The sequence below is a fragment of the Pezoporus occidentalis genome, unplaced genomic scaffold, assembly GCF_034315485.1.
Source record: "Pezoporus occidentalis ecotype Australia unplaced genomic scaffold, CSIRO_AGI_Poc_V1 ctg27, whole genome shotgun sequence".
Lineage (NCBI taxonomy): Eukaryota > Metazoa > Chordata > Aves > Psittaciformes > Psittacidae > Pezoporus > Pezoporus occidentalis.
In genome coordinates, this window is record NW_026914611.1 from 9,426,391 (window position 1) to 9,445,434 (window position 19,044).

Consider the following 19,044-nt stretch of genomic DNA (forward strand, 5'->3'; position numbering starts at 1 on the left):
TCATAAAGACCAAGATGCTTGGATTCTGTAAGTAGGCATAACTACATGAAATTTCGTACAGCTATATGTGTTCATATCAACTGATAACCTGGTTAACAGCTGAGATACAAGACACACACAAAAAAACCTTCCACGTTATAGTTTTGTAAAAAGCCTTTGATGTTAGGCCTAGGTTATCTTGTGAAGGAGTCCAACTACAAACCGCTGCAAATACCCATGTTTCTACCAGTGTCAGTAGCACAAGTACTAGTGAAAGGAAGGAGACCAAAGACAGAAAACAACAATTAGCTCTTTTTGAAGCCTTACATGGCACAGGACCCTATTCAAGTATCCCCCCCCCCCCCCAATCTCTTAAATTCTTAGCACATGAAACCAAGAATCAGAGTATCTACTGTTTTAAAATATTAACAGCAGAAGACAGAAAAGTAATGAATTATTTTAAGTTGGGGTGGGGTAGGGGGCTATTAAAAAAAAAAAAACACACTGCAAAGGAAATCTCTACTCTTTCCTTTTATCTTAAAGCCATGATGATAATGAAAATATCCAAATAACCTAGACTATTGAATGGAAAATATACACCTTGGAGAGGAAAAAAGGACCTTGGCAACATCTGCTTCTGTCTTCCGAGAGGACAAGCTAAGAAGCTCCAACTAGTCATCTTCTACTTGCCCCTCATCCTCCTTCGTTGTGGCAATTAAATACAATTTATGCTATAGCAAAAATGTGCAGGTTAAATACTCTCAAGACAGAACCTAAGAACAAAATTGTACTAGGAAATTAACAGCTTTCATATGAGTGTTGGTATTACACCTTCAATCAATCATGAATTACTCCACACCCCACCCACCTTCTCCTCTGAAATTCTTCAGGAAACCAACAAACCAAAGCAGATTCTCTTCATCAGGGACTGTAGTAATAGGACAGGGGGTAATGTGTTAAAACTTACACAGGGGAGATTTAGGTTAGCTATAAGGAAAAAGTCCTTTACTATGAGGGTGGTAAGGCACTGGAACAGGCCGCCCACAGAAGTGGTGAATGGTCCACCCCTGGCCGTGCTCAAGGCCAGGCTGGAGAGAGCCTTGGGCGACATGGTCTAGGGTGAGGCATCCCTGCCCATGGCAGGGGTCTTGTAACTAGATGATCTTAAGGTCCTTTCCAACCCAAACCATTCTATGAACAAGCCAATACAAACACAAGCAGACAAACCAGGCTGGTAAACCCATGAAAGATTTTACAAGGCCTGGTGTGCAATGGCTTATTCCTCCTACGTCTCCATCTACTTACAAGATTCCCACATTACAATACTCCTGGATCACTAACTCCAGTTCTTCTCAAATGCTGCTACCATTTCACTTGCTTCTACAGTATTCTGAGCACCTCCTGCAGTCTCCAGTATCTTCCATCTCATCCTTAGATAGCATTATTGGCCTGCTAACAAGGCAAGAGAGAACACATACAACTGCTAGTATAGCCAAATGTCTGGGCCATGATGACTGGCTGCTGCTAAACTGAACTTAAAATAACTCCTTTTTTCCTGCTTCTCTCAACACATTCTGACTTTCATCCATACAAAAATAAAAAAAATCCCATGAAGAGATTTATTTCTATCACTTACAGAATCATAGAATCATCTAGGTTGGAAATACCTTTAAGATCATCAGTTTCAACCATTACCCCAGGACTGCCAACTTGATCAAATCTGGACAGTACTGGACAACTGGATTAAAAAAATAGGAGGGAGAAGTAGGTTAAAAATCCTACCACATTGTCAAATGAAGTGAAACATTCACTAATAGGCTACTAATCAATACACAGAAAAGAGAGCAGAGCTAACATCATAGTCATATCCTGCAGCTGTTAATTAAGGCATTCTCAGGGAAAACCTTAAGAAAGACTCACAGGGGATCCTATTTGAGCTTAAGAATTATCAAGGTGCAAAATTTCTTCACTCTCTCATAGATGTTTCTACTACCAAGCGATAGCTACAAATTTCTTTCTTCTCCGAGGACTAATTTTGGCCTTAGGCACCCAAATTCCTGTCCCACTCCTTACTGGTATGCATACACCCCAAAGGTCATAATTTGACTCTCGGAGCCGGAGTGCATTCAACCAGGAGTCCAATAAATCAATACAGCCTGCTTTTCCAAGGGCAAGTTGGGACAAGGTTGTACACCAGCATATACTGAAGTCTTTGTGTTCTGCAGGGCCTGACTGCCAGTGATCATTGTGGCTTCAGATTTCAGGTTTTTCCAACCAACAACACAGCTCCTTATGTACATTTGCCAAAGAAAGGGACTATGAAAAATTTTTTTTTTGTATTAAAATTTTAGAAGTATGTCTTCTATGTCACAGATGGTCTTCAGTAACGAGATGTGAAATACACTGGCGATGTGAAAGGCTAGATTTCCCTTTCCGCTAGAATCAGCCTTCTTTTGTCTTCCATAGGAAGCATGCAGGAAAAGCTGAATACACAGAATTCTTAGTGATTAGATTACACTTCCATATGACCTAAAAAATCTTCAGTCATGTATCTTGCTGTTGAATCCAACTTCTGTGATAAAAAGTTTATTGTGTTAGTTTTCCCACTTAGTAGACTTACCCTAAAACAGGAATGGCTTGCTCTAAGAGACACAGAGATTTATAAATTACATATGATTTTCTCTTTAAGAACTGAATGTAGGCAGCCAAGAATCTCTAAATATTTGATTATCAGCAGCTTACAGACAGCAAAGTTCAATACTTGAAGAAAGGTCAGGTTTTCTATATAAAGGCTTATAATGCGTCTGAAACTCTTCCTAATCCAACTATTTGCCTTGCCAAGCTAGCAAATAAATAAAGACAAAAGTCACTATTGTGTACCAGTGAAAATGCTGCTTAAAATGTCAAGAAAGCATCTGGAAAACAGGCTTGGACCCCAATATAAATCTAATAACAGAATGTTCCACAATACAGTAGGCATGAAGTCAGCTAACTGTATTTTTCACTAAAAAAAGTAAAATAAAAAATAAAAAAATTGAAGATTGGTGAGCTGGTGGGAGCTAGTAAATTAACAAAAAAGGTCACTGTGTGGTACCCAAGAAAATACTGGTATAGTAATGGTCAGTGGATCTACAAAATTACTTCACCTGCTGTCTCTCCTATTGAATAGGAATAAAATAGGCTATACTTTTAATAAACTGTGCCTTTGCTAAATGCTTTTCCTCACCATTAAGCTGGTAAACTCACTGTCTCTGCATTTTTCTTGTGGGTTTTGCATTTTCATATATTCATACGACCCCTGTGTTAAAATGATAACTGTCACAAAAATCTCATTTAATTTCTAGGGAATAATAGAGGATTTTGCTGTGAAAAATAGAATAAGCCTCCCAGTTTTTCAGACTAGGTATGAGTTAATCTATTTAAGCAGTTGTTTGAATTTCTCAGCATTGCCAACAGCTATAATCCTGGTGCAGGTTGTTTTGTTGCATAGATAAACTGAAACATTTTGAAAGTAAAGTTTGAAATTGCACTTGAAGAAAACAACCTGCCTTTTTTCAACATCAATGTTTTGTACATTCTTTCAGGAAATTAAAATACTATAATCATGGCCAAAATAAAACTTTGCAGAACAAACCACTGCCAAGAGCTGTGTAATTTAAAATATAATGCTTCTTAAAAAGAATAAAAATAGTGTCTATGGCATTCTCTTAGAATGCCTTGAGATTTATTTCTAATTTGGCAGATGTATTTTCCCCCATACACTTATAATTCAAGGTAGGATGACTTAAACAAGCATAATACAAATTTGTCTAAGGAAACAGTGATTCTGTGAGATTCTAAAAGGCACACTGAAGTAAGTTGCCTCTAAATCTTGTGCAAGGAAAAAAATTGTGAATTGTAGTCTTCTAATTATATGAGTTTCCAGATTATCCTCCTTGTAAACCCATGGCTTCAGGAAAACAGAACCAGCAGATGAGGGTGATTCTTTTTACCCTGTGCTTCTCTTGCCAAGCATTTAACATTCCAGAACAGCATAAGAGCTGCAACGCCAAGACCCACTCATGAGCACTAACTGCTACATGTGATTCTAAGAAGTGTCTCAGCAATTGAAGACACTCAACTCCACACAATCAAAAAAAACGCAGCTAGAGGCCTGTTCGAAATGCATGTTAATTTCAGGGATTGTTCATTGTATGTATGATCAGTTTTAAGACAGACCACAAGAATATTCTGCCTCTATTTCAAAAAAAATACTGGTGTCACAGGAACTTTTAAGGGGGGAAGGAGCAAAAGAAAAAGATGTTTTTCTTGCTCCTATAACTTTTTAATGGTAGAAACCACAGCTGGAGAACCTCATCACCCTACAATCACTTAATGATGCATTATGCACCCTGTAACCAGAGTAAGTTTATTCATTGGGCTAATTCATCTGAGAAGATAATGAAAAAATCTCCTATTAACATCAACAGGTGTTCGAAAAGTCCACTCCATACACCCACTCACATAGAAATGAGCCTAAAATTAGGTCTATAGGCAGGCTTGATGTACAGGTGTTCTGCGAATAAGTGTTACTAAATATCACATCCAGATCTGCTGCAACCCTAGCTAATGTTTTCTTAGATAACAAGCAGACAAATTCCTTCCCTTTCAGAAGGTAACACTTGTTAAGCAGAGCATCTCACTTGCAAAAGAATGAAAGGGGGCACATTTAGAGAAGGGAGGGGAGGAAGCTGTTTAATTTGTTCACTCTTTTGTTATGTACTAGAACCCAAGTCATGTTATTCAGATAGCTTTAGGAATAACATTTTGTTAAGCATACTTATGCTTCTAGCTTTTTGTTAGAGCACTGCTGCATACCTTGTTTGGTAACCTTAAATAAGGCTTACTTAAAAAAACTCAGACATAATAAAACAAAACAGAAAAATGAAGTTAAAAAAAAAATGGAATATCAGAAGGAAGTTCTTTACTAGGATCTACTGAGATCAACTGTTGTCATTACATCTTCTCCTAGGACCATTTATGTCAAAAGGCATGGGGCGGGGGGGGAAGAGAGACAAACCTTATTATTGATGATGGCTTCAGAGTCATCAAAGACAAAATCTCCATCATAGCTGTTAGCAAAACAGAGGAAGGAGATTAATGCCACAACCATTTTAGCCCAGTATGACGGAAGGATGAACCATGATACACCATGGTCCAGATTAGGTTCTGTTTGTGCCATTCTGTGAAATGCTTGTTCCAAGTTGGGAGCTTCAGCATTATGTTGGTTGCAAATCTGAAAGAAATACATATAAATGCAGTTATAGTTGCATTTCATTAAAAAAATAAAAAAATGGAGAGTGGAGCTAGGAGACTGAAGTTTCATACAACCTTTTTTTCATCTCAGTGCATTTCATAATTACTGGAACATATTTAAGCATAATTTTGTACTTCGAATGTGGAAGAAAGGCACAGTTTCTCATGGTTGAGGCACAGAGATAAAGTCAAGATGTTCTTAGATTCTAAGCTAAAGCTTCGGCCCAGGTAAATTCTAAGACCCTGAGCAAATCACTGTATTTCTGTTTCTTACTATTCTTTTCTAGTATAACAAACAGACATCATGAGCACTGTGGAGCATTATAAAGATCTTAAGAGAATGATAAGCACTATAATTTCCTTCTGAATGTGGAAAAACAAACATCATCAATTGCAAAAAGAGCTCAACTCTCTTCTGTTAATCAAATTAAAGGACTTAGTCTTGCATATAGCCCATACAGGGAATTCATACAAACATCACAGGTAGACATATGACATATACAGATAGCAGTTAATGGACTAGGCCCTAAATCCCAACAATGCAAACAATAAGACAACAAGACACATACATTAAGACCAAAGCAGTGTTCACTAGATCACTCTGCATGCTACAAGTACAGTATAGGCTAAATTCCACTGCTGTTTTTGTGGGCTTATGAGGTTGTTAAGGTAGACGACAAAGGCCAGTGCAACCAAACAGCACATCAGTGTGGCGGTACTAAGGCTGGAGGTTTACCCATGAGCCACCTTTACTTAGAAGGGTTCCTTTCAATGCTCCAAAGCCAGTCCTCTGCCTGGACAGCTATTCTGCCTCTGCTTCTCATTATTGTACAAGTATTGTGAGTGGTCTTATTAACAAGTACTGCTATAAATGCCAAGGGGGAGAGGTTATAAATCGAAAACTGCAGTAAAAGGAGGGCAGAATATAAACTGCTTACTTATAAGCCCCAAGAATGACAGGGACATACAGTAGCCCTGCTTCGTACTTTCTTCTTATTTACTGGCTTTTAAAAATCAACCACTGCACCCTGAAAACACTGCATTTAATGTCTTCATACAATCTAGGAAAAAGCTCCAGCCGTTTGGCTTCTTGAACAGACCTGAACATTAGAGCTGATAAAGCAATTGCTTTGTAGCTTTCTGTTTGCAACGCTGAATTCCAGTCTCCACATAGTCCCCGTCTCTGTACACATACATGCACAGGGAGGACAGGCAGTACTCCCCAACACACCAGTGCCCCTTCTCGCTTTGGCGACTATACAGCAGCGCTCCCCCATTAAGTCAGTAACATGGTGCTGAGCAACCTGAGAGTGAATGGAGCTCCTCAGACGAGTGAAGCAGAGCAGCCGCTTCAAGAGTGAAAGCCCGCCTCAAACTAACTCGCCCTTGTGCTCTTAGTTTGAAGAAAACAAAGAATAAAAGACTGCTAAGCAGAGGGAAGGGTATTGTATCGCTCGTAATCGCACAGACACACCACCGATGCCCACTACCCAAATAGAATAGTTAAATCTACCCCAAAGTAATTCTGCCCTGAAAGTTTCTCCCATTACGCTTGCTCTGTTTAGCTGATGTCCATCTGCTGCCAGTCCTCTCCCCGCAGTCCAGACGAGGCCGGTCCCTGAGGGCTCCCTTAGCACAGCAACGCGTTAACCGCCTAGGCGCTCTAATCACCCCCGAGGTACTGCGACCCCCCGCCGCCACACACACCCTCCCCCTCCGAGCGGCGGCACCAAGGGCTCTCCGGCTGCCAGCCGGCTCACACGCTACTGCTCCGCCGCCCCTCCAGGGAAAGGCGACCCCGAGTCGGCCTTACAGAGCGCATCCCGAAGCAGAACTCCTGGGGCGGGGGGCGGGGAAGGAATGAGGGGCGGGAAGTACGGCTCCAATACCGCGCGTCCCGACGGAGAGGCTCCCAGCCCAGGTCACAGCGGCCGAGGTGCGCGGAGTCCCGCAAACCTGAGGCCGTCCCAGGAATGCAGCCAGCCCGGGAGGGCTGCAGGGCGGACAAGCCCTGCCGGGAGTTCGGCGCCGGCCCTGCCCCACTCGCCGCTCGCCTTTTGTCCTGGCGGCGGCCCCGCATGTGGTGTCCCGTGTGCCGTCCCGCTCCGGCTCTCAGTCGTTCCCCCCTCCCGCGCCTCCCGGGCCAGTTCCACCAACGCTCCAGCCAGCAAACGGGGCAGGGGCAAGGGCAACCCCCCCTGGGCAGGGCAGGGCAGGGGAGAGCAGGGCAGAACACAGCAAGACCGAACCATGTGCCCCGCACGGTGTTACCTGCAAGAAGAAGGAGCCCGCGTCGCATCTGCCACCCGGGTGCAAAACTGTCCCGCCCGGCGAGCCGGCCCCCGCCGAGCGGCCGCGGGGGAGGGGCCGCGGCGGCTTCGCCTCCGGGAAACATCCTCTGAGCCCCATTGGCTGCCTCGCCACCCCACCCCTCCTTCTCCCCGCCCCCCGGTCGTAGCTCCGCGCTCCCATTGGCGGAGGCGGCGGTGACGCGGAACAGGCCGGGCTGAGGAAGCGGAGTGAGGCGATCATTTGAGGTGGCCACGGGGCCGGTGCTAGCTGTTCACCCCGCTGGGCGCCCAGCTCCGGAGGTCTCCGTCTTGCATAAAGGCAGGGGAACGGGCGGTCTTCTTGAGGGGCGGCCTGCGGGTGCTGTCCGCCGCCTGTGCTGCCTTCCCAGCCGGCCGGCGCTGCCTCTGCACTTGCGTGGTGGTCGTTGTCCCGCTCACCTGGTCGGCCGCGTGGCCTTTGGCAGCGGGTGAGCCGGGGTGTGAGGGGCTTTGTGAGGCGCTTTGCGGGGCTCTCTGTGGGATGCCGCCTGTCCTCGGGGAGCCTGGCATGTGTGGGAAGGGCGTGTTTCCGAGCCCCCCGCTCTTCCCTCAAGGGTGGGTTCCTGCCGTGACGGGCTTACACGGAGCGAAAATCCCCCTTGAAAAGGGTGGTAGCGCGGAATGGGGGTGGGGTTGGGGGGGTGTGCTCCCCCGGCGCCTTGTGCCGGAGCGTGGGTGCCGCGGGCTGCCTGCCTGGGTGAGCTTCTGGTGCTGCCGGGCTTGAAGTGGGCTGCTCCCCTCACTGCAGATACCCTAGGGAAACAATAAAAGCGTTTTTAGGTGTACTTTATTCGTGCGTTTCATTATCGCTGTTTGTGTGATTAAACGCTGAGCTACACCACCAGATGTTCAGCGGAAGTTTCCCTAAAATACAGTGAAATCTTAATAAAGCGAAATCGGATGAGAAAATCCTGGCCGTGAGCCAGGCAGAGGCATATAATTTGAAATTTTTGAGAAGTTTGCATTTTCAAGTGTCAAATTATCGAGGTTATTTTATAGCTCCTTCGAGGCTTTAGCTCTGCAGTAAAAATTCTGCTCTGGGAGGGCTTCAGTGATTGCCACCCACACTTGTCTGCTCCACACCGGCTCTGAAACATCTGCTGCTGTGACATGGACAGCTCAGCTGCTTGTGAGGCAGCAGCTGAACCAGCACAATTTCCAGGCTAGTGTATTATTCAAGTATACGTGAAGTTCCTTATTAGAAATGGAAGTCTGTAACTTACGCTTGTTTAACAGCTTCCACAAAGCATCTGAGGTGCTTCTGGATTGGGGAGCAGCAGAAAGCCATTGGCCTGCTGTCACCAAGCACTCAGAGCTCTGTTCCCTGGTCACAAGCTTCTTGTCCCTTTGTTACAAGAGTTTAAATAAATACACCAACACCATGACCTGCAAACTAGTAAATTGTGCCTTGTACTTTAAAATGATCCTGTCTGTTCAGGCCTTGTACCTGAGTTAGTCATATAGGTGGGCATAATCAGTAAGCTTTGTACCTTATAATTTACAATTATAAAATGGTAGAGTTGAAAAATGTCTTTATGATTTTTTTGTCATTTTCTCTTATAAATGCAAAATAAAATCTAACAGCATACTTTTTATATTTCTACTCCTAAAATGCTAAGCATTGAGATTTACATCACTTCCTAAAAATGGCTGGTTTGCTATGTGAGTTCATGAGGAGGAAGTACTGGTTGATGGCTGCCACATTTTCTCACTGTTTCAACTTACACCCCCCCCAAACTACCCCCAATAAGTATCACCAAGTCAAATTCTTGTCAGCTATCTTTCCAGTCTTTTCCAAATTCAACACTCTTCCCGAGTGTTTGCATTTACTAATGGAAGGGCCTCACCTCAGAAAAGAAGGACCCAATTTAGGAGAAAAGAAAAAAAATCCTTAATTAGGAAAGGCAGTCTATCATGTATTTAATCTGAATTCTATAAATTCCAAGGAAGTAAATGGAATTTTCAGTTTATGCTTAAGCGTGCACATATGTAAGAATTTATATTATTTATTATGTAAGAACATATATGACCTTATATGCATATAAGTCGAACCATGTAAATGCATATAAGGTTCAATGAATGAAGGTTCAGGTTTGCCTCACCAGACTGTGGCAGTTGCCAGACTTCTACTAGTTGAGTCACTTTCACATTTCTGTGTTATGTTTTGTTCTGTAGAGGGTTTGACATTGTCACGTTTGCTGATGTATTTATTTCTACTAATAGCCCATTCACATTGGATACTCATCTTAGTAGCTTCTTTGCTACATGTGCTACATCTTTGATCTGTGCTTTATAACTGGAATTTCATTTGTTCACTGTAAGACTGCTGATATCATCAGTTCTGGTCAAATTTATATGTATCCACACAGCCAGATGCACGGATGGTCTAAATCACCTCATCGCCACTTATGTCAATACAACAATACTGATTAATATATCCTCATGAACTAGAAAATGTGTACAGATGCCCCTCCTTCCCATCATTTTCCATTTTTAAATAATCCTATTTCTGAGGGTTTATTATTTTGCTTTTTTATAACATAGCAGCTTTTACAATGACCTTCTGTTTTAATTCACGTGAAGAACTGCAGAGCAGATACCTGTTCTGGAGAGTTCCCTAGTTCCCTCAAAATCTGATTCAAATCAGCTACAGTTGCATAATTTCTCTCCACTCTGCTTCTTCAGAGGGTTATTATAGCTCTTCAATTTAAAACAGTTTCTAAATACACTTTTTTTCCCTTAATCTGCAGTTTCTGGGAGGGTGTATGTATGAAGTGAGTACCTCCTGGCTCTCTAGTTTTCTCAGCATGCTAAATTGATCTACCTATGTGGCTATTGCATCCTTATTTTTAGCAGCCTTCTATTGCCGATCTACACAAAGGCCAATCTTTCTTTTTGTAAAAAAGGAGTATGCAAAAGACGTCATATTCCAAGGGATCAGCATTTGCAAGTATTGCAGTGACTTTGCAGACAAAAGAAGAAAATGTCAGGGACTGTGGCAATGAGGGATTCAACCAAAATGTTTCAGAAGCCTAAAAAGACTGTCAGTCTTCACCCATAACTGTTTCTGAAACAGCTGCATTCTCTCCATGGCCTGGATCTTGCCATGGTAAATGTGGGTCTGGCCGCTGAACACAACTGCCTGTAACTGTAGGCAATCAGCTGGTCATGACCTGTTGCACGGTTGTGCTGTGCACAAGCATTATATATGCAAATGTTTTCATATATAATATGCATATTTTCACTACTATTAATAGTACTTCGATGGTCTCTAGGGACCTTGTCTCAGGAATATTTATTCTGCTACAAGGCATTTTAAGTAGTAGAATGCCTTAGAAAGCTTGTTTTATATGTCATGTATTGTACATCCACATGTACATACACAGATATGTATGCAGACATAGGAAAACTCATATGCTTGTTGCAGTTACGGTCTTGATGGACCATAATTCATAAAACAAAAATGCAAATGAAACAGGTCAAAATTGAAAAAGATTGTTGCAAGAGGAGTGGAAGGAATGAAGCTTTGTTTTCCATTTCTTCTGTCCTACACCTCCTTGCTTTAATAACTGCAGTTCCCCTCATGACCCATATGTCATCTTCATTAAGATCCCTCTATATTCCTCACTTTGGTTTTTGGCTTGCCACCTGTTCCAGCTTTACTTAATTCTATGACTGAGCACAACTATAAATGTATTCCCTGGTGAGCAGCCTGGCCAGACTTCTCAGCTACCCAGCCACCACGTAGAATTAGTGATAGCTGGATCTCTCCACCAAAGTGTCTGCAGGGTTGCAATGATTTACACAGCCATTATGATGTTTATAAAACATGTGGGAACTGAACACACTTGAGGCCCCTGTACTTTGCCAACTCTGGATTGAGTTAGAAGTTACTAGAAGAGAATTGACAGATAGAACCCACAACTTTAATTTTCTTCAGAATTGAGGCTTCCAGTCAAGTATTGGACCCTTCTGTCCTGCTGTGGTAGACATATCCTTGCTCATTGGTTGAGAACAAGCAGATCCATCAAAGACTTGTTGCTGCTCCGTGTAATGTTAAAGGTAGATTTAAAGGCCTGAAGTCTTAAATTCTGTTAAAGTATATATTTAATCACATATTCTCCTTCCCACAAATAGGTAGTTAAATATCTTTTAAAAATAGTAGTTAATTCTGAAAGTGAGAATTATGTTCTGCTATACAGGTGGTTGTGAAATGTGTTCTTGTCAATATAAAATGAAAGTGTTGCAGCAGGTCAAATACTTGTGAATAACAACAATTTTGGTACTCTGTTGTTCTCTGAACCATAAGAATCCTCATCACTACTCATCACTACAGTTCTTTAGGCATAGTACAAGATACACTTTAGCTTTTATAGGAAAAAATAACCATCTATACATAAGCAGTCAACCTAAGCTTTTCAGAGAAAGTACTGACGTAGTTACGCCAGCTCATCAAAAGTTCAGCAGTAACCCTGAACTGCTTCACTCTGTGCATCTACCTAGATTTTATTATGTTAGAAAAAGTAAAAAAAAAAACAAACCAGTTTTCTCCTGTGGTAAGTTTTTTTTCCTCCCCCCTCTCTTTGCCAGACATTGAGATGGAAATAACTATCTGTGCTTGACACAAAGAAGAAGTTAAAAATGAAAATTTAAATGGAAAGTGCAACTCTTAAATGATTTTCAAAGGTACTCAGATTTCCTTCCTAAAATTTTTTAAAGCTGTATCAGGAAAAAATTGGAGGCATAGTCAGAATGATCATATGTGCTAACATATGATTTAAGCATATTTCCAAGTTTTATACTAAATTGTGTTTTCCTAATGAAAAGACTGTCCAAGCATCTCTGTTGTCAGAATCAGTTTTTAATTCATTACTTTTTTCCTCCAATTTAATACTCTTTTATGCACACACACACAAATATATAAATAGGCACTTCTGAAGGCTGCTGTATTTGTCTTAGGGTTAAATTGATTGGAACTTCTTTGCACACTGCATAAAACTGTATTGGGTAATACATTAAAAGATTAGGGAAATTATAATCTACTGGAAAAACCCAACAGCATCTGAAATAGCTTATCTTGAAAAGCATTTGCAGCCATGGTCAGAGAACCAGGCAAATTACTTGTTTTCCTTGTATTGCATGATATTAGTAAAAGGGACCTTTGTTTTGCACTCACATAGTCATTTGCCTGTGCGTGCTGAATGCAGTAGATCAGTCAGATGTTATTTTGCACTGAGTAATAGAAAATGATCATGTGAGGTATAAGAAACAATGAACTGGGGCCTGTACCTTTTTCTGTATAAAGGTTACTTCTCTAGCTATTTTTAGTTTTTCAGCTACGTGTCTAACCTTGTCTTTTATTCCATTTTCACAGACCTACTTACCTAACAATGGGTTCCATGAAATCCTGAAAGTTTATCCACATGTAAAGAACTCTATGACCAAGACCTATAATCAAAAAGTAGGAGGGGAAAAAGGGGGTCTTTGAAGCTAACCCTAAAAAAGATAAGAGAACTCTGGGAAAATACATACAGTGAAATACTCCATAAATATAGTGAAAAAAAAAGAGAGAAGCTAAAAGTGCATGATTCATACAAACCCAGTTTATTACTCGTAAATCAAAATCTGTATTGAAAGATCTTAAAACTGGATTAGTTTGAGGCAAAGCTGGTGAGCAGCATGATCCAACAGGCAGCCATTAGACAATATCAGGCTGCAGACCAGGACATCAGACAGTAACCTTGCCATAAAATGCACAAATTAATTTAAACTTTTCTTGTTACTGGTATTTGTGAAATTAAATTGTTGTTCTCACTAAAATCATGTTGTTCCATAGACAGGTGTGGCTGTTAGCATGAAGTTGTAGAGTAAGGCTTGCATTTTAGCCTCTACCCAAGAAAGCACTGGGAAATTTAAAACATGTGAGTTATTGTGGAGTATAATTAGAGTGGTTGCTTTTAGATAATTTCCAGATGTGATTTGTAAATAACATTTTTCTTTCCCTTCTGCTCAGGGATGTTTATAGCTGTATAAGAAATTTAAGAAGGAATAGTTTATCTTTTTTTTTTTCATCTAGACTGCTTGGCAAAGGAAAGCATCTTGCTTTAGAGGTGGAAAACCTGAGGAATAATGAGATACAGTTGGTTATCCATGATTGCACAGCAATTCAGTGGCAAGAACAAGAAACAGAACCCAATAGAGCTGGTTATAATGTGAAGTTTTCCTTCCTATGAGGAATTTTGAAGTTTTGGGAAAACTTTTGCTGAGCTGAAAGAAGAAAGGTAAACCCCCAACATTTTCATAGGACACAAACTACCCTCTCCTTCCTCTGCCCATCCAGGAGAGCTCCATCAGGTTTTTTGTCCCCTGGAAAGGAAAGTTGACAGGACACCTCTGGGCAGGCTGCCGTAGTCTCAGTCTTTTGGCTCTCTCTAGCCCTCTTAACTAGGGTGAAAAAAAAGATGCTTCTTTTCTCTTTCTCCAGCCTGACTTAGGTTCTGTGGTTCAGTTGAAGGTATTTGTCCATTATTTTGACTGTTTCCTGTCAGGAAATTATTCATAAAGATTTCAGCACCAGCTTTAGAACCCTATTCATGTGGCTTCTAAGTCAGTCCCTTATTCATAAGCTGGCCTGAATAATATTTTGCCTGTTGAGCACCTGGCTTTGTACAGAAACTGTCACATTTTTCTTATCCTTCTGTTGCCTACTAGGTTCCTTTTTTTACCCTGATAAGATAGGGCATATGGGTGAGACTTCCATTGTGATAGACACTATACAAGGACACATAGTGATGGAACACCTTGTCCTTGGTGCCATCTTAAAGCATATCAAGGATAAGAGGGTTATGAGGGGCAGTCAACATGGCTTCACCAGGGGGAAATCATGTTTGACCAATCTCTTAGCCTTTTATGAGGAAATAACACGGTGGATGGATGATGGCAGAGCGGTGGATGTGGTCTACCTTGACTTCAGCAAAGCCTTTGACACAGTCTCCCACAGCATCCTCACGGCTAAATTGAGGAAGTGTGGACTGGATGACCAGGTAGTGAGGTGGACTGCGAACTGGCTGAAGGAGAGAAGCCAGAGAGTTGTAGTCTATGGGGCCTAGTTGGAGGCCACTAGTGGAGTGCCTCAAGGGTCAGTACTGGGACCAGTACTATTTAATATATTCATCAATGATTTAGATGAGGGAATTGAGTGTACTATCAGCAAGTTTGCTGATGACACTAAGCTGGGAGGAGTGGCTGACACGCCAGAAGGCTGTGCTGCCATCCAGCGAGACCTGGACAGGCTGGAGAGTTGGGCAGGGAATAACGGGATGAAATATAGCAAGGGAAAGTGTAGAGTCCTGCATCTGGGCAGGAACAACCCCAGGTTCCAGTATAGGTTGGGGAACGACCTGCTAGAGAGCAGTGTAGGGGAGAGGGACCTGGGGGTCCTTTGACCATGAGCCAACACTGTGCCCTTGTTAAGAAGGCCAATGGCATCCTGGGATGTATTAGAAGGGCGGTGGTTAGTAGGTCGAGAGAGGTCCTCCTTCCCCTCTACTCTGCCCTGGTGAGACCCCATCTGGAATATTGTGTCCAGTTCTGGGCCCCTCAGTTCAAGAAGGACAGGGAGCTGCTGGAGAGAGTCCAGCGCAGGGCAACCAAGATGATTAAGGGAGTGGAGCATCTCCCTTATGAGGAAAGACTGAGGGAGCTGGGTCTTTATAGTTTAGAGAAGAGGAGACTGAGAGGTGACCTTATAAGTGATAAATATATAAAGGGGGAGTGTCACGAGGATGGAGCCAGGCTCTACTCAGTGGCAAACAATGATAGGACAAGGGGTAATGGGTGCAAACTGGAACACAAGAGGTTCCACTTAAACTTGAGAAGGAACTTCTTCTCAGTGAGGGTTGGAACAGGCTGCCCAGGGAGGTTGTGGAGTCTCCTTCCCTGGAGACATTCAAAGCCCGCCTGGACACATTCCTGTGTAACACAGGTGTTCCTGCTCTGGCAGGGGGATTGGACTAGATGATCTTTTGAGGTCCCTTCCAATCTCCAGCATACTGTGATACTGTGTGATACATGAAAGACGGAATTATTTGTGCCACACGGTTTTGCAGCGTTTAAATAGGTAAAGCAGAATTTGTTTGCTAACATTTAGTAGATCTTGTAAGGAGTAAGGCAGGGCCATCCTTCCATTGGTGGTGTTCTTTTTCATGGATACAGGCAACTGTTTATGTGCTCTTCTGTTCTGGTACTGCTACAGAGCTCATTAAATCTCCTTTTTTGCAAGGAAGGCCTGAGGGCTATTAATTACTCAGTTTTTCCATATATAAAATGTGAAGAATGCTACTAATCTGTCGACAAGTCTGAAGGAAGCTGTCCAGCTGTGAAATGATACTGAAAATTTAATTTTCTCAGAGACATTGTCATCTCATCACTTTTTTTTTTCTAAATAAGTTAGGAAAGCACTTATCATTACCATGGAGACTAATATTTTATTGCAAAGATTGTAATTGCAAGCAAGTTTCAACGTTGCGAGCAGATTTTCCAGAAATCAGGTCAATTGATGAAGTACTTGCACTCAGTATTGGCTGCTGCACTGCACATCACTTTCATTCTGAGTCTTATTTACATTCCAAGCCCCAGGGCTCAGCTGCCAGCAAATCAATTGTGGAATTGTTGGACTGTGATAGATTCTGCAACAGGATAATAAAGGAAAAATAACTTCACTGAAGGGTAAACTTGCTTTCATCTAACCCAGGGTATGTCAGACTAGCACCGTGTGGGCAGGCAGTGACTGCAAAAGAGTTGATGCCCCACAGGATCATATATTGGCTTACCCACAGCAGGTTGTTCTTGTAACCACAGCAAAAGATAGATGGCTCAGTGCATCACAAACCAAGGCCTGCCTAATAATAAGCATCTCTTGCAATTACTCAGTTTTATTTACTGAAAAAGAAAAATATTATTTACCTACACTTATTTTTTTTAACACATAAAAAAAAAAAAGCTTAATCAATGTCAAAAAAAAAAAAAAGGACAAAAAGAAGAAGAAATGGCTCCAGTCTGCAAGCTGTAAGTAAAAATATTAACAATATGCTCCAGTCCCATTCCCTGAGGCAAATATATGGAGAGCTTTCAGCAAGTTTGTCTCTTTGAAGTCTTCTGCAGAAACCTTCAGGCAGAATCCAAAGACATGAGAGATTTCTTGACTGCATCTCAGTGGAAGGACATTCCACTCATTTCTCACTTCTGTATTTGTTCCCTTCCAAGTGAGCCAGAAGCTTCAAGAAATTCTTCCACAGAGGCAGTGGCCTGCATGCTAGGAAATTGTCCAACATAGTCCAAACATTGGTTATTTTTAATAGAGATGTATCTGTGGCTTTGAAGAGCCCTTGATATCCCACATGCGTTTGGAACATCTATATGTTTTTTAAGTATCCACTTGAGGAGGCGGTTCTGAAAAGTGCCAAGTGCCAAGTGCTCTTGTGTGCATTGACTTCAGTAGTCGCAGTTGTATAAAAACGACCTCAGTGAGGAGGATCAGAACCAGGCAGAACTGGAGCCCTATCTACAGATATTCACATTATCTTCTGTGCAATTACTTTGGAAACCATTTTGCAATACCTGAGCTGTCTCTGAGCAAGTTTGCTGTGTTTCACAGGATCAAGCCTTGGTAACGTGATGTCCCTGAGCTCAAATGCCAAAAGTCTGGTGTGACGTAAGACGCAGTCCTATACTCACTTGGCTAAATCATCTTTCAGTACAACACGAGAGAGAGAAGTCAGAAAATATGCTTCTGTGGCTTTAATGAGGAAACATTTCTGAAGGAGCAAATTATTCCAAAAGAACATTGCTGTTCCTACAAGACTGTCATTGTGCTCACTAACAACAGAAATAAATACAGAAAAAGAGCCCAATATAAGACCCCTAAACTTGTTTGATGCAAAATGGTGAGACAGGGTTTTAGTTGTATTGCTACTCTTGAATTCTGGATTTCATGAGAACTGATACTGAAACTTCATATTCTGGAAATGTTTTTTAAAATATATTCGTTTGTGTGTTCTATCAGCATAACACATTGTCTGAATTACTGGGCAGTAGTCAACAAATGGTGTACTGGAACATGAGTAAGAGTTGTAACTCCTCTATTTAGCAGAATGAGAGAGAAGGGAAAAAATAGAACATGATAAAAAATTAAGACCCAAGGCAATAATAATAGTAGATAATAATTTCAATTATACTATCCCAGAAAGTTCTATAACATGAATTTTTAATGTTTGCTTTCATGAAGCTGTGGTCCCCTGAATACGTGGCAAAAGATAAATAGCTTTTGACTGCAATAATAATACAATTTTTTTGTGCAACTCACTTGTGCTCATGCCATTGATTTTAGAATTCCTTCAGGAACCATTATTTTATGTTTAGGTTCACAAAGACTTGTTCTGGAATGGTGAATCATAATCTGTATCAAACCCTTTAAATAGTGTAGTATAGCTGGCTCATACATGATAAAATTTATCTGAAGTATTTATCCAACTTGGAAATAAAAAATCCAACAACTTTGAGAAAGAATTTCTAAAAATAATTTTTAAAAGGCTGCAGGCTTCTCAATGGTAGATAGAAAACAATTTGTTAAGATTGTGTAGGTCAAACCATGTTCATGTAGTTGTATCAGCAGCTTCCCATGCTGTTGTACACTCAGTAGTTTTGGAAAAGGGATTTCAGCTTCTTGTACAGTGAAACTGCTGGCACCATTCATGTGCACTGCCTTCAGACATCACTGCATCCATCTTAAAGCTGAGAAACGACCAATAAACTCCCGAGTTTCAGCTTGATTTTGATCAGTACAGCATTACCCCTTCCTGCTTATAGTCCTGATTGTCTAAGGAGGAAAGAAAAAGGGAGAAGAGGAGCTTTTCCCAGTGGCTAACTTTCCTTCTGTTCTAATTTCCCCTGTGTGGCTCCACTGGCTACAAGTAGAAAATAATTAGAGTAACCTTATCAGGCTACTGTCAATTCCCACCACAAAATCAAAACTAATACTGTGAATCCCATGCAACTAACACACCTCTGGGCCATCCGCTTTTTTAATCACCTTTGTTTTGGTTTGTTTTTCTCTTGAAGGTATGTTGAGATCTCACATGAAGCCATCTGTCTAATTCCGAAGGTATGTTTTGCACAGGAAGGATCTTTTGGCGTGTGGTCAACTCTATGGCATTATATAATTGGTAGTAATAATATCACTTCTTTATCTTGTTTCCTTGCAATATTGAAATCATGGGATGGCTTATTTTGGAGCAAGGTAACAGCCCTCAGCCAAAACATGCTGTTGCTACGTAAGTTGCTCTTTGTTCACCCATATCTTGAAAGAGCCAGCTCTCACCGTCAACCTGATAGAAAATCAGGACTAAGAGCTTGATTGGACATGTTTCAGTTGGCAAAGTTA

At 41.6% G+C, this 19,044-nt stretch overlaps 1 protein-coding gene across 3 annotated transcripts in view; it reads right to left on the reverse strand.

The window, feature by feature from the left end:
- The window catches only part of TMTC4 (transmembrane O-mannosyltransferase targeting cadherins 4), a 50,498-nt gene extending 42,829 nt beyond the window's left edge, over positions 1-7,669 (reverse strand). For 2 of the 3 annotated variants that reach the window (XM_062624681.1, XM_062624682.1), the window contains exons 1-2: positions 7,546-7,669; positions 5,039-5,254 (exon numbers count right to left, since the gene is read on the reverse strand). In XM_062624681.1, the coding sequence (XP_062480665.1) occupies positions 5,039-5,200 (162 nt within the window). In that variant the 5' untranslated portion in view covers positions 5,201-5,254; positions 7,546-7,669. Of the gene's footprint in view, positions 1-5,038; positions 5,270-7,545 lie in introns of those variants that run through there. The other variant, XM_062624684.1, reaches the window with a different exon arrangement.
- Positions 7,670-19,044: the final 11,375 nt, after the last annotated feature.